This window comes from Moschus berezovskii, chromosome 17, assembly GCF_049115385.1.
Source record: "Moschus berezovskii isolate FMDL1 chromosome 17, NW_MosBer_1.0, whole genome shotgun sequence".
Classification (NCBI taxonomy): Eukaryota; Metazoa; Chordata; class Mammalia; order Artiodactyla; family Moschidae; genus Moschus; species Moschus berezovskii.
In genome coordinates this window covers 72,932,991-72,947,906 of record NC_142476.1, presented here as the reverse complement: position 1 = coordinate 72,947,906, position 14,916 = coordinate 72,932,991, and the positions used below count along the sequence as shown (strand labels likewise).

At 35.8% G+C, this 14,916-nt stretch overlaps 1 protein-coding gene across 1 annotated transcript in view; it reads right to left on the bottom strand.

The window, feature by feature from the left end:
- The window catches only part of USH2A (usherin), a 969,245-nt gene that overhangs the window by 846,429 nt on the left and 107,900 nt on the right, over positions 1-14,916 (bottom strand). The window contains exons 4-8 of the mRNA XM_055419911.2: positions 12,647-12,710; positions 9,592-9,886; positions 8,503-8,687; positions 7,817-8,038; positions 6,594-6,687 (exon numbers count right to left, since the gene is read on the bottom strand). Of these exons, the coding sequence (XP_055275886.2) occupies positions 6,594-6,687; positions 7,817-8,038; positions 8,503-8,687; positions 9,592-9,886; positions 12,647-12,710 (860 nt within the window). The remainder of the gene's footprint in view (positions 1-6,593; positions 6,688-7,816; positions 8,039-8,502; positions 8,688-9,591; positions 9,887-12,646; positions 12,711-14,916) is intronic.

The window sequence follows — 14,916 nt, the reverse complement described above, 5'->3', positions numbered from 1 at the left end:
ACATGTATAAGTGACAGTTATTAGTCAAATAACATTAAGCATTTTAAAACAGTATCAGCAATCATATGATCCATTAGAAGCCTGATGCCATGTAATCCTGAAATCTACTTTAAAACATTCAACTCTGCTCAAAAGTCATTGAATAGTATCTAGTCTGTTGGGATTTGTTTGCCATAGATTAATCCTAAAATGGACCAGTAAATTAATTACTCACTGCTTCAGTCATTTGGAGGGGAGAAATGTGACAAATGCTCAAAATTTTTCTCTGTTAATGAAATATGCCATTATTATTTATGGTAACCATAATACATTATGCTCAAAGCATAATACATTGTGTTTAAAGTCTTAAAATTGCCAATACCATACCAAAATATGTCAGAGTTCCTAGTCCAACAGCACTGAGGAGAGTCAGTGAGCCTCCTCAAGATAAATATTTTAAGTTTCACAAAAAGCAGTGGAATGTTTAAGAAAAAGTAAGTATGACTTTAAGTTCATCGTAGAATCAATGGTATCTTTGGTTACAGATATTGAGTTGTTTGGGGTTGTTAGCTTTTTTTTAAATTTTATGAATGGACAAAATAAATAGGAGCAATGAAATAGACTGCTGATCTTACTATACCCAGAATAATCAATAATGTGTTCTACCTACTAGTATAAGTCTCAAATATTAGAGTAGGTTTTATTTTTTAGGGTTTACAAGCTTAAAATTGTCTGAAAACCAGATAGTTAACATGAATGAGGTCACTAAGATATAAGGCTAAGGATAGAAGTAAATACAGTGGCAAGTGAAGAGAGATAATGCTCTAGAGAGGGTAACTGCTACCATGATTAGCCAGCTGTTACCATGGGGAACGGGGGCAGTGTTGGACTACTTCTAATTAAGAGAACTCAGAGATGTAATAAAAGGATGGAAGGAAGGAAGGTGAAAACTCTTCCTGGAAATTAAAAAACTGAACACTGTTCCCACCTGAGGACCACCAGTTTGCAACATCAACTTTAACAAGCAAAGAATATTTTACAGAAAATTCTCTAGAATGACTATGTATATGAACATGATTCTGATTTCACCATTCCATTCCCCCAATTTCATTCATTTTCACTTCTGCTAAAAACACTTTCTCATAGGACTGACAATTGCCAAGAACTGGCATATTCTCAAGGCTTACATTTTCATCTGTTTGCCAAATGGCTGTAATATAAGTCACAAAAGTCCTGTTTATTGAGTAATATTATTAATGGCTAGAATAATACTGTGAAATTTAAGACACTCCTTTTGGATTATGTCCAGATCTTTAAAGAGAACATTGTTTCCAATAGGATATGAATGGCTTATATTAAAACTTGTTATTTAAAAAGTAGAACAATGTGAAAAACACTTGAATAAGCATATTTTCAAATTATTGTAGGGCAACTTTTTTAGATATAAGTCCCACATGTATTAAAATATCTAGAATGATAACAAAAGAAAAAGGTCATGCTATGAATACCTTATAAAATCATTTTTCATTTTCAACACACTATTGAAAATATCATAGTACTGAGAAATCATTCAGCTTAACAGTTTATTGACTTTTTCCCTTCAGTTGCATTTGGGAAGGAAGTGAATGATATTTGTTGCTCTTTTATTTATGGTACAATTCATGAATTATCACAATACTACAAGAAGGAAGATAACATAAAAGTCAACTTTTAAGCTTTTGTTTTCAAAAGGCACTTAATGTCTAAGTAAGAAGCATTAAAACATATTCTCAACATAAATTATAGTTAATTATTTCACTAGTTCATAATTCAACAGTCACCACCTGAGACCAAGTCTGAAAATCCCAACTTGACTTCTGAAACCAATCATGAGCCTTGACTCATTTAATGGCTCTATTTTTAAGAGGAAGCATGAAATCACCCAAGAATCATAAGATATCAATCATTGAACTGTGAGCATTTAGAGAGAGAAAAGGGAAAAATATGGGATGGGGCATGAATAGGAAGGGAGATGGGGATGAGAAAAGGGGAGAGGAACTAACTAGCCAAAATAAAGCAAGAGAAGCTCAAAAAACAATGGATCAAATGAAAGTATTAGGCAGTCCTCAGTTTTCATTTACTGGATTGATTCAGATCAAAGTGTCCTACTCAATTCATCCCAGAGCATTTTTTAATTGAGTTATTAGTGGACTTGGGGAGGAGGAGCGAGGTTATAAAAGAAATCACTGACTGCCAAAAAATAAGTGTCTATTTTAAATGACCAAAAGGAGACGACACTAAGAAAAACAGTATAAATGTCACTTTAATATCAAGAGCAAATCAAATTGCCCAAAATTTAAATATACAATTACAGCTGAATAAAGAGTGAATAAATGAGGTCCACCTTTTGCAACAATATGGTAAGCCATATAAACATTAACATCAATGTTTAGAGATTTTTTTCATGATATACTAATACAATCACACTCAAAGACTCCAGTGTTAGATATCTGAAAAATATAGAATATTCTTTCTTTCAAATCGATTAACTAGTGGCAAAGACTAAATGTATAAATATAGAACAGTCTTTGGGACTCTGTGGGAGCAGGTGAGGGTGGGATGGTTTGGGAGAATGGCATTGAAACATGTATATTATCATATGTGAAATGAATCGCCAGTTCAGGGTCAATGCATGTTACAGGATGCTTGGGGCTGGTATGCGGGGATGACCCAGAGGGAGGATAAGGGGAGGAGGGAGGTGGGAGGGGGGTTTGGGAGGGGGAACTCATGTACACCCGGGGCGGATTCATGTCAATATATGGTAAAACTAACCAATATAATATTGTAAAATAATTAGCCTCCAATAAAAATGAAAATTAAAAAAAAATCAGCATATAAATCCATGATCTGGAGAATAGGTTCAAATGAACATCTGAATTAGAATGTAGAAGTTTTGGTTTGAGCACATAGAAAGAAAGGTGGCTGTAATCAAATCAAAGACCCTAAGTTGAAACATAAGATTAGCAAGACATTCTAAATGTGCCAGAGGAATGCTGCATCTCAGAAAGTATTCTTGCCATTGAACTATACACACTAATGCTGAAGTTGAAAACTAATAGATTAAAAATATCAGAAGACAAAAATGGAGTTTGTCAAATCCTTTACAGATGGTTTTTAAAGCAAGATATTCCATGAAATTCTAAAACAAACTACACAGAGAAGTAAAGTGACTAACAAAACACAATTCAGGGGAAGATCTAGAAGGCGGGAAAGCATGCAAGTCATATAAGAGTCAAGAGACAGTGGTATCTTAAAAACTAAAATACACTAATGTATAATCTCATATTTATGTAACAAAAGATACAAATATAACCATTCCATACTCTTGTCAATGAAGAACTGATTTTTAGAACAACAACTACATAAAGTAATCCACTGTATTTACAACTTAAATTTAATACGTGTAAATGTGTTAGTCACTCAGTCATGTCCGACTCTTTGTGACCCTATGAACTGTGGTCTACCAGGCTCTTCTGTCCATGGGATTTCCTAGGCAAGAATACTGGAATGGGTAGTCCTTCCCTTCTAAAGGGGATCTTCTCGACACAGGGATTGAACCTGGGTCTCCAGCACTGCAGGCAGATTCTTTACTCCCTGAACCACCAGGAAAGCCCCTTAATTTAATATACACATGACTATATAATCCTCCAAAAATTTTGTATCAGTTGGGAGTTCTGCCAATGTTATATTAAAAATTCATATTCTCGCAAATATAAATGTCATCAATTTTGAAATTTGTTGCTAATATGATAGGCTAAAAACAAAAATTTATTATAATCTGTACTTTCCTAATTAAAACTGAAATTAGTAAACTTTGATGCATTTGTTGAAAATTGTCTTCTTTGTGAATTGCCTGTTAGTATATTAGCCCCTTATTATTATTACCTTCGACAGCAAGGATATCAAACCAGTCAATCCTAATGGAAATCAACCCTCAATATTCATTGGAAGGACTGATGCTGAAGTTGAAGCTTCAAACTTTGGCCACCTGTTTAAAAGAATCAACTCATTGGAAAAGACCCTGATGCTGGGAAAGACTGAGAGCAGGAGACAAGGGTGGTAGAGGATGAGATGTTTAGATAGCATCACTGACTCAATAGACTTGAGTTTGAGCAAACTCTGGGAGGCAGTGAAGGACAGGGAAGCCTGGCGTGCTGCAGTCCATAGGTTTGCAAAGATTCAGACAAGACAGAGTGACTGAACAACAAATATCATTAATTATTTTCCTTAGTATTCTTTAAGCGTTCTTTGTGTATTAGGGATTGTGACATAATAAAATACATATTTTTGGTCTCTGGCACACAGCTCCTAACACTCTTGTAATTTCCTAACCAGTAAGAGTGATAGGGGCATATTTTGTTATAAACTTAGTTTCTATTCCCAGTTCCTAAAATAGTTCCAGAACAAAAAGGTAAAAAATATCTTTTTATATTCATAACAAGTCCCTTTCCACCTGAGTTTATTTTAATAAGATGATTTTTGGAAACACCTTAAGGATAAGGGCTGGTGCCAGGGAAGAGAACCAAGTGGTCAGAGGGATAGAACTTTCCGCCTCACCTCTAGATCTCTAGGGAAGTGAGAAGGGCTCAAGGTCAAGTTCAATGACCAATGATTAAATCAATCATGTGTAATGAAGTATCCATAAAAATTCTAACTGAAAAGGTTCTCAGAGCCTGCAGACTGCTAAACACATAGAGGTGCTGGGAGGGTGGCGTGCTCAGAGAGGGCATGGAAACTCTGTTCCCCTTCCTCCTGACAGTCTCTGTGCATCCCTTCCATCTGGGCTTGTTTGAGTTGCATCCTTTTATCATAAATGGTTATCTAATAAGTTAACTATTTACTTGAGTTTTGTGAGCTTTTCTAGCAAATTATCAAGCCAAGGAGTGCATTAGGGGAACTTCTAATTTGTAGCTAAGTCAGACAGAAGTTGTAGGTAACCTGGGGATGCACTACTTGCAGTTGGCTTCTAAAGTGAGTGATGTCTTCTGGGACTAAGCTCTAAACCCATGAGGTCTGTGCTAATTCCAATTAGTCTCAGAACTGAATTAAATTGTAGGACACCCAGTTGGTGTCCATTGAGAACTGAATTGCTTGGTGTAGGAAAAAAAACCATATATCTGGTGTCAGAAGTGTGATCTGTAGTTGTAGGTAGAATAGTGTGTGTTTTCTTTTCAGAGGGATCTCAAATCTCTATCTGTTAAATATTTTCAATCAGCCCCATCACTTATCACTGTTGTGCTTAGTTGCTTAGTCGTCGTGTCTGACTCTTTGTGACCCCATGGACTGTAGCCCACCAGACTCCTCTTGTCCATGGGGATTCTCTAGGCAAGAATACTAGAGTGGGCTGCCATGCCCTCCTTCAGGGGATCTTCCTAACCCAGGGATCAAACCCAGGTCTCCTGCATTGCAGGCAGATTCTTTACCATCTGAGCCACCAGAGAAGCCCTCACTTATAAAGAATACTTGTATGACAGAATGTCAGTATTTTTTTATGACTCCTGATATGCTTCTTTCTTTTGTATTTCATATGTTTTGCTTATATAGACCCCACCTGAAATTTAGAAATATTGTTCTAATCTTTATTTTCATAAATTTACAGTTGTTTTTATATTTAATTCTTTAAGCACCTAGATTTTTGTACATGTCATGAGGTTCAGTTCAGTTCAGTTCAGTCGCTCAGTCGTGTCCGACTCTCCACGACCCCGTGAATCACAGCACGCCAGGCCTCCCTGTCCATCACCAACTCCCGGAGTTCACTCAAACTCATGTCCACAGAGTCGGTGATGCCATCCAGCCATCTCATTCTATGTCGTCCCCTTCTCCTCCCGCCCCCAACCTTTCCCAGCATCAAGTAACTTTATTTTCTTACAAATCGGCAACCAATTGCTTCAAACACCATTTATTGAAGATGACATACTCTACTTTTATCTCTGTTGTAACCCTGTTTCTGCTGCTGTAACCCTCTTTCATATCATCTGTTACTGATGTTTACGCTGAATATTTATTTCTAACAAATCTCTCTTAAATTCCTGAAGATGAAGCTAAATTTCCACTTCAAGTATGAAACTTACCCTGATAAGTAGAGACAAACTAAAGCAATGTAACTTCTAAGTGATTTTCAAATTAACTACTAATTAAAGTTCCTGATATCAGCAATAAAGTAAACTTGATTGATGAGTCATATAAAGATCTCTTTATATACCTTTGCACAAACATACCCCTTAGGTGTAGTAATCTGATCCTTTCCTTAGTTCCATCTATTTATATGCCTTAAAAGTTGTTTTATAAAATATGATAATGCTGATGAAACAGAAAAAAAAAAAGGAAAAAGAAAACCTCTGGGTTTAGTATTAGTTGTTATTTCTCCCACAGAGTATTTTTAAATAAAGTTTTCAACTTTAGTCATAGCTTTCATTCTTCTCTATGAAAATGTTTTCTGAAACAATTAACAGTTTAAGTTCATATCAATTTACTTTTACTCATAAGGAAAAGTTAGACCAAATCAAGTTTAAAGGATTTATATTCAACATCCCACCCACTTTTTTGAGATTGCCATACATAAACAGAGAACTCACATGAAGTCCTTCAGTGAAACTTTCCTGAGAGCAGAGGCATCTATAGGGCTGGCTTGTTGTGTCACAGTGATTGGCATGACCATAGCACTGACATCTGTGGACATGAGCATAAAACAACTCCTTAGAAACACCAACTCAACTGTGAGTATATTTAAAGATCTATGTATGTATCCACTATATGAATTTAACAAGAGGCAAGTTTATTAACCAATACAAAACTCATTTCCTCTTCAATCATATGGATAATATTCATAACAGTTTTAAATTAACACTGAAGTATTGGAAGGATTTTCATCAATATCCAACCCATACTATTTGTGAAGTTGATTTTCAAATTCATTCAGAATTATTTGTATCAATATTAACCATGTGGCAAACCTGTCATGAAAAAGCATTTACTTAAACTACTGAAAACACAATTGAGATTACAAAGTTCAGAATAAACTGAAGAATAAAGTTAACACATTTCAATTTGTCTTTTTCCTCAAAATTAGATGGTTAAAATTTAACAGCTATTTTTTCATTGTGCTATGACTTAAAAAATAATATTTATATGTTGATATTCCAGTCTGCTTTTAAATATGCGCTTTATTCACAGGGTATATCATTCTTCTAGCACAAATCAATTCTAAGTAGAGTCTATATATGCAGCATTTCCATACTAGGGAGTATGCTATCTTGTAGTTTTCCAACTATTTATTTGTTTAACTTTGTTATCTACTAGATCCAGATATTTATAAATTACTTAGAGTGTCCTATAATTTTCCATTATTCCTTTATAGGAAAACAGATATTCCTCATAAAACTCTGAATTGTGAACTTACAGAGATCAAGCTCAGTACTTACAAACTAGCTGGTACTACAGTTGTAACTTCAAATCTAGCTTCTTCTCTTTGATTTCAAGAATACTTGAAAATTATATTCCAGAAAAAAATAAGCAAAATATTTGCCAATTCTTTTCTAAGTTGGATTCAGGGTATCATAACTTCTAAACCCACAGCTTTTGAAAATTGCTTTCCTAACAATGTGATATTATGTACAGCAAAGACTCACATATAAATCTCCCCCCAAAATCTTCGAATAGGAAACAGTTTCAATACCTGGAGACTGGAATCTGGTTTTCTATAAAAGGCTAATGTATTTTTAAATGAGCATGACAAAAATTTGTTGGAAACAAGATCCATCATGAAAAGCACACTCAAAACTTTGGTCATGAACACTACCTTCCAGTGATGGTGATTTCATTGATCCCATAGTATCTGTGTCTGGGGCTGACAGGAGACTCAATTGTATGGTACTGTCCATGGAAATGAAGTCGTACTTGTGTGGCCTTAACGAACTCTTGAAGAGATGGGGTATTATAGAAATTATTGTATCCAGGACGCTGATTTGGTCCAGGTGTTAGGATGCTAAAGGTGACATTACCACAGGAATATGGAGTAAAACTGTTGATGAAATTTGAAATCATGAAAAGCTATTCATATTTTTGACAAAGTAGACATTATAACACAGTAATAGCTTAAATTCTTCATTCTTGGAAACAAACATTTCATATATTTTATATACAGGCAATATGAGAGCATCCCAGAAAATATAGTAAAACATTTCCCTGAGGACATAATAAAAATCCTATTAATATATATAACTTGGTAGCTAATCTGAAAATCAGTTTTAAAGCACAAGTGAGACTGTAAGCAAGAGATATTCTATAAAGTCTTACAGGAATTTTAAACATTGTTTAAAACTCACCTTAAGGAATAATCTTAGAAAAATCTTCCTCAAGAAAACTGGTGGTAGAGGAAGTCTCTACCAGCTTAGCTAGCTTGCATTTCGGTTACTACTGCACATTAGTCTATTCAAATTAACTCCTAAATGCATTCAAAGATAATAATTTAAAAAGTATTCATACTTGGGAAGTTGAAGACAGTTGACAGAATCAGAATTTTCCAAATCACCATTGTTTTTCATTCTGAAAGTGCTGCAATTTCTAGCAAAATACTGCCAATCTTCCCAATCTAGGCTGGTCTCCTTTTTCCTCTGAATCCTTATTGCTGTTGGTTGTGGACTAGAGAACTTAATGATAATATAAAACACCTGAAAATGAATGTTAATTGTCATTGAAGTTTTAAGTTTGACCCCATCAGTATAAATCAAATCACAGGAATTGTTATGCTCAAACATAATAGCTTACTTCCTTATAATGACAATCACCAAATATTTATTAGACATCAGAAATTCCATAGTCCTATAGTAAAGGCAACACATTCTATAATTGCATATATGTCCCTCTTCTCAAGGATTTTATAAAGTGAAAATTAATATATTTGATATAAAGACATGAACAAAACATTACTTCTATAAAATAATTGTTATATATTTCTTCTTACAGTTATTTACAATAAGGACTGCAGTTTTCATTAATTTGTGCTACTATTAATATTGAAAAGAATGTTTTCATATTTCATATGATTTTGATACAAATCTCTAGAAAATTAGGGCCTGTATATCTTCTTTGAAATATTTTTATTTTATAGGTTATGATACACTGCTTTGATGAGGTAATGGTCAATTGCCTAATTCAGTTTTCACTTTATAGCTAGTTAAATTGTTTCCCCAAATAGATGTGTTTAAGTACTAACTCTTGATACTTGTGACTGCAACCTTATTTGAAAATACAGTCTTTGCAGATATAATTAAGGGTCTCAAGGTGAGGTAATCCTGGATGTACAAGGAAGAGGGCCATGAAAAATGGAGGCAGAGATTGGAGTTATGCTGCCATAATCCAAGAAATGCCAGGAGCCACCAGAATCTGGAGATGGCAAGGAAGGATTCTTCCCTACAGCCTTTAGAGGGAGCATGGCCTTGTCAACATTGATTTCATACTTCTGATATTCATAACCATAAGATAATAAATTTATGATTGCAAAACTATTAAATGTGTGGTAGCTTGTTGAAATATGCACAGGAAACTAACACACATCCCACTGTTACGAATTACCTGATACTGTCCATTTTCCAAATCTATGGAAATGGTCACTCCTTGACTAAGCTGGGTCATGTTTGTAAACACATGTGACACCCATGAAGTACCAATATTGTTATCATTGACAAAAGAAAGAGGATGGGCTTCAGGATTCAGCCGTAACACCCTGTTTTTGGTTGTGTCTTCTGCATCATTAGGAATGCAGTATCGCTGTTCCAAACGATGGACACGAGGGTGGCTGCCAGGGCAACGGCAATGTGACTGGATATGCAATCTGGGTAGATCTCCGGAGAAAACTTCCTGAATCTCTCTGTAGGAGTCAAGAGGAAGATGGTAAGGAACAGACAGGACTTCTAAGAGGTGTTACCAATGACTATCAGTATCTTGATGTTTTGACTTGCAGACACTTAGCCTTAATAATTTTCTAAACACAACATAAAATCAAAGTCATTTCTAGTCAAACATATGCAGTCTCAAAAACTGTATATCAAAAACAGTGCATTTTTTAAAATGAGGTATAGTTGATTTACAAAGTAATCAATTTCTGCTGTATAGCAAAGTGATTCAGTTACACATACACATTGTTTTTTATATTCTTTCCCATTCATAGTTTATAACAGGATGTTGAATATAGTACCCTGTGCTGTACAGCAGGACCTTGTTATTTATCCATTCTAAATATACTAGTTTGCATCTGCTAGTCCCAAACTCCCACTGTATCCTCCCTTAAACCCTGCGCCCTTGGTAACCACAGATACCACAAGTAACCACAAGTCTATTCTCAGTGTAAAATCAGCACATTCTTAAGTGTTAATTTTGTACATCAAGAAGCATGCACAAGTCCTTGACTGATTATCAAGATATTTGTTAAAATATAATACTTTACTGTGCCTATTTTTTATTAAAAGAAAGGCAACATTAAGATTGTTAAGCTGACTTATCACTATGAGTGAACAATAAAGTATTGAAAATAATGAGTCGTAGATAGGGTCCCCCATTCATCCATGGAAAGAATTAAGAAAATTATTTTATCTGCTGCTGTTTTAGGAGAAGGGACTGGGGCCAAACCCATTTGTCAATGGTTTCCTGTGACTCATCAGTACAGATTCTGGCACCCTAAAATGCTTCAATGGCTTCAGATCATATGGCCACTGCCAACAGTCAAAGAAGAATGCCAATTTCAGGCAGATATATTTAATTTTTCCATTAAGGGCAATATACTGATACAGAGCAAAATCAGTCATTCTATTTATAAGCATTCTCTTACATAATGCCTTTCCAGACATTTCAGATAGGCCAACACCAGCAAACCAGGTCTAAGTAGAGAACAACCCAGGTCTAAGTTGAGAGATCAGACTTCTCTCAGACCCCACTAAGGACAAATGGAGGAGGTGGTCACCTTTTTCACTCACTTAAAACACAGAATTGCACACCTACTTCTTTAAATCTCATTCACACTCTTCACTTGACATCATGTGTTGCATAGGGCCAACTGTGACCATCCAGTGAAATGTTTATCTGAAGAAAATCTTTATTAGCAATGCTGCTCTTCAGAATTTTAGACAAAAATGATTTAAATGAGTGTGAGACTAGTGGCCATAAATCTCCCCGAGAAAGCATTTCAGTGTTACAGCATCCTATATTCAGGCATCCCTGGATCATATAGACTAACTAAAAGAATGTGTACATTGTTAATGGACATAAGATCATCACTTCATCTCAAGAGCAATGTCTCAAATTTAAAGAACTAGCTCTGTCATTGGAAATTCACTATACTAATCTACATTTCCCTTGAAGAAAAATGAACAAACATTCTTCTTCTGCAAGTGAATAAGATCAACGTATTCATACAATGATGCAATATTATATCATCAAGTTATAACTCAGGAAACAAACTTCAGAGGATATCTCAGGCTGAATTTTCCTTGAACTTTCTGAGGAGAATGGAAATATGCATGCCTTAAAAAACACCTAAGAAAGATTTCCTACCTATTCTCAAGATGAAGAAATACTTCAATAAATATAGTCCAAGTCCACACAATGATTTGTTCACTGGAAATAGAAATATATAACGATACTTCAAATTACTTACTCTTCTTCTCTCAAAGTCTAGTAGGTCCAGTCTCTTGAGATTTTTCTATACATCAATATAAGTACTCATTTCCTTTGTTCTGCACTCTCTAGTACTTACAAATTCAGCAAAGCAATTTTAAAAGGCAGATATAGTGGTTTCTTAAGTATTAGAAACAACTTCAAACAGAACATTTAAACAAATGTATAAGGGGATTCCCTGATAGCTCAGTTGGTAAAGAATCCGCCTGCAATGCAGGAGACCCTGATTCAATTCCTGGGTTGGGAAGACCCCTGGAGAAGGGATAAGGATACCCACTCCAGAATCTGGCTGCAGTGCGGGAGATCTGGGTTCAATCCCTGGGTTGGGAAGATCCCCTGGAGAAGGGAAAGGCTACCCACTCCATTATTCCAGCCTGGAGAATTCCATGGACTATACAGTCCATGGGGTCACAAAGAGTCAGACACGACTGAGCAACTTTCACTTCACTTTTATCCCAAATTACAGGTTTCCCTCATGGTTTCATGGTAAACAACTGGCATGCGAGTTCAACCCTGAGTTAGGAAGATCCCCTGGAGAAGGAAATGGCAACCCACTTCAGTATTCTTGCCTGGGAAATTCCATGGACAGGGGCCCTTAGTGGGCTACAGTCCACGGGGTCTCAAGAGAGTCAGACATGACTTAGCAACAAAACAACAACAACATCCTAAATTATATACTACTACTTGTTCAAAAGTCTAGGTTTCCTTTTTTTCTTTTTTTTTTTAAAGTCTAGTTTTCTTAGAAGAAATAATTTGTACACAATTTTATCAATTTTATGTTATGAGTTACCCACAGAGTAGCACTAGTGAATAAAAACCATAGACTAAGCCAAAGCAAACACTATAAACATTAATTCGCCAAACACTATAAAGATAGAAAATTCTAAAATATTCATGATATTCTTACTTAAATGAGTTTATCCTTATACTTCAGGTGTAAAATTTTCAATTGGCTTACCTGTTTGTAAGCGCCACTTGGTATAATCGAAAATCTTGCATTCTTCCAACAAACTGCTCTGAACCTGTAATATATATATATATGTATATATATATGAAATCTCAGTTTTCCAAGCAATGTCTGACAAATGTTCAAGTGAAATTCTTTTAAAGCTATGAAACCTTTTTTTATTCATATTAGTTTCAGTTGTACAGCATTATAATTCAACATCTGTACATAGTACAAAGTGGTCACCACAAATCTAGTTACCACCTATCACTATACAAGTTGACACCCTCATCAGTTTCGACCCCCTCTCAACCACAGTCCCCTACAGTTACCAGTAAACTGTTCTCTGTATTGGTGAGGTTTTTTTTAATTTTATTTGGCACAATCCTGTGTTCTCAATTCTGTGTCATTGATCTGTATGTTTGTTTTTGTGCCAACACCATACAGTGTTGATTACTATAGCTTTGTAGCAGAGTTTGAAATCAGGGAGGATAGTTCTTCCAGTTTTGTTCTTCTTGCTCAAGATCATTTTGATAATTCATGATTTTTGTGGTTTGCTATAACTTTTAGAATTATTTGTTCTAGTTCTATGAAATATGCCCTTGGAATTTTGAAAGTAATTGCATTGAATTTATAGATTGTTTTGGATAAGATAGAGCAGTCTCTCAGAGCTATCAGAGGTACTGTCTCCTAGGCTGCAATCTTCATTTTGGGGGCTTCCCTGGTGGCATATATGGTAAAGAATCTACCTTTAATGAGAAGACCCGGATTTGATCCCTGGGTCTGGAAGATCCCCTGGAGAAGGAAACAGCAACCCACTCCAGTAATCTTGCCTGGGAAATCCCATGGACAGAAGAGCCTTGTGGGCTACAGTCGGGTCTCAAAGAGTTGGACACCACTGAGAGACTAACTCTTTGGGTAAGATGGACATTTCAAGAATATTAACTATTCCAATCTATGAATAAGAAATAAATTTCCACTAATTTGTATCTTCAGTTTCATTCATGAGTGTCCTATAGTTTTCAATGTACAGATCTTTTACCTCTTTGGTTAAATTTATTCCTATTTTGCTTTTGTGGTGTCACTAAGTCGTGTCTTGACTCTTTGCGAGCCCATGAACTGTAGCCTGCCAGGCTCCTCTGTCCATGGGATTTTTCAGGCAAGAATACTGTAGTGGGTTGCCATTTCCTTCTCCAGGGTATCTTACCAACCCAGGGATCAAACTCAGGTCTCCTGCATTGCAGGCAGATTCTTTACCAATTTGATGAAATTATAAATATGATTGTTTTCTTAATTTCTCTTCCTCATAGTTTATTATTGTGTATAGAAATACAACATATTTTTGTATACTGATTTTATATACTGCAACTTGCCTTATTTATCAGTTCTAACAGCTTTTGGGGGGCAGTCTAGGTTTTCCATAACATGTTATCTGCAAATAGTGATAGTTTTCCCTGCATGCTACAGTCCATGGGATCACAAAGAGTTGGACATGACTTAGTGATTGACCAACAACAACAATAATGTGTTATCTGCAAACAGCAACAGTTTTTCTTTTCTTTCTTTCCAATTTAGATTCCTTTTATTTCTTGTGTGCTGTGCTTAGTCACTCAATCATGTCCAACTCTTTGAAACGCCATGGACTATAGCCCACCAGGTCCTCTGTCCATGGGGATTCTCCAAGCCAGAATACTGGAGTGGCTTGCCATGCCCTCCACCAGAGGATTTTTCCAACCCAGGGATCAAATCCAGGTCTCCTGAATTTCAGGCGGATTCTTTACCATCTGGGCCAGCAGGGAAGTCCAAGAATACTGGAGTGGGTAGCCTATCCCTTCTCCAGGGGATCTTCCTGACCCAGGAATCAAACCAGGGCCTCCTGCACTTTATCAGCTGAACTACCAGGGATTTCTTGCTAATTGCTGTGGATAGGAATTTCAAACAATGTTGACTAGAAGTAGTGAGAGGGCATCCTTGTCTTATTCCTGATCTTGTAGGAAAAGCCTTCATAATTTCCACCATTGTTAGCTGTGGGTTTGTCATACATGGCCATTTTATGCTGAGACATAGTCCCTCTATAAACACTTTGCTGAGAGTCTTTGTCATAAATTAATGTTGAATTTTGTAAAATGCTTTTTCTACATGTATTGAGATGATCATATGACTTTTATCCTTCATTTTGCTGATGTGACTTATCACCTCGATTGATTTGTGGGTACTGAACCATCCTTACATCCTTGGAATAAATCCCACTTGATCACAGTGCATGAGGCTTTCAATGTCTT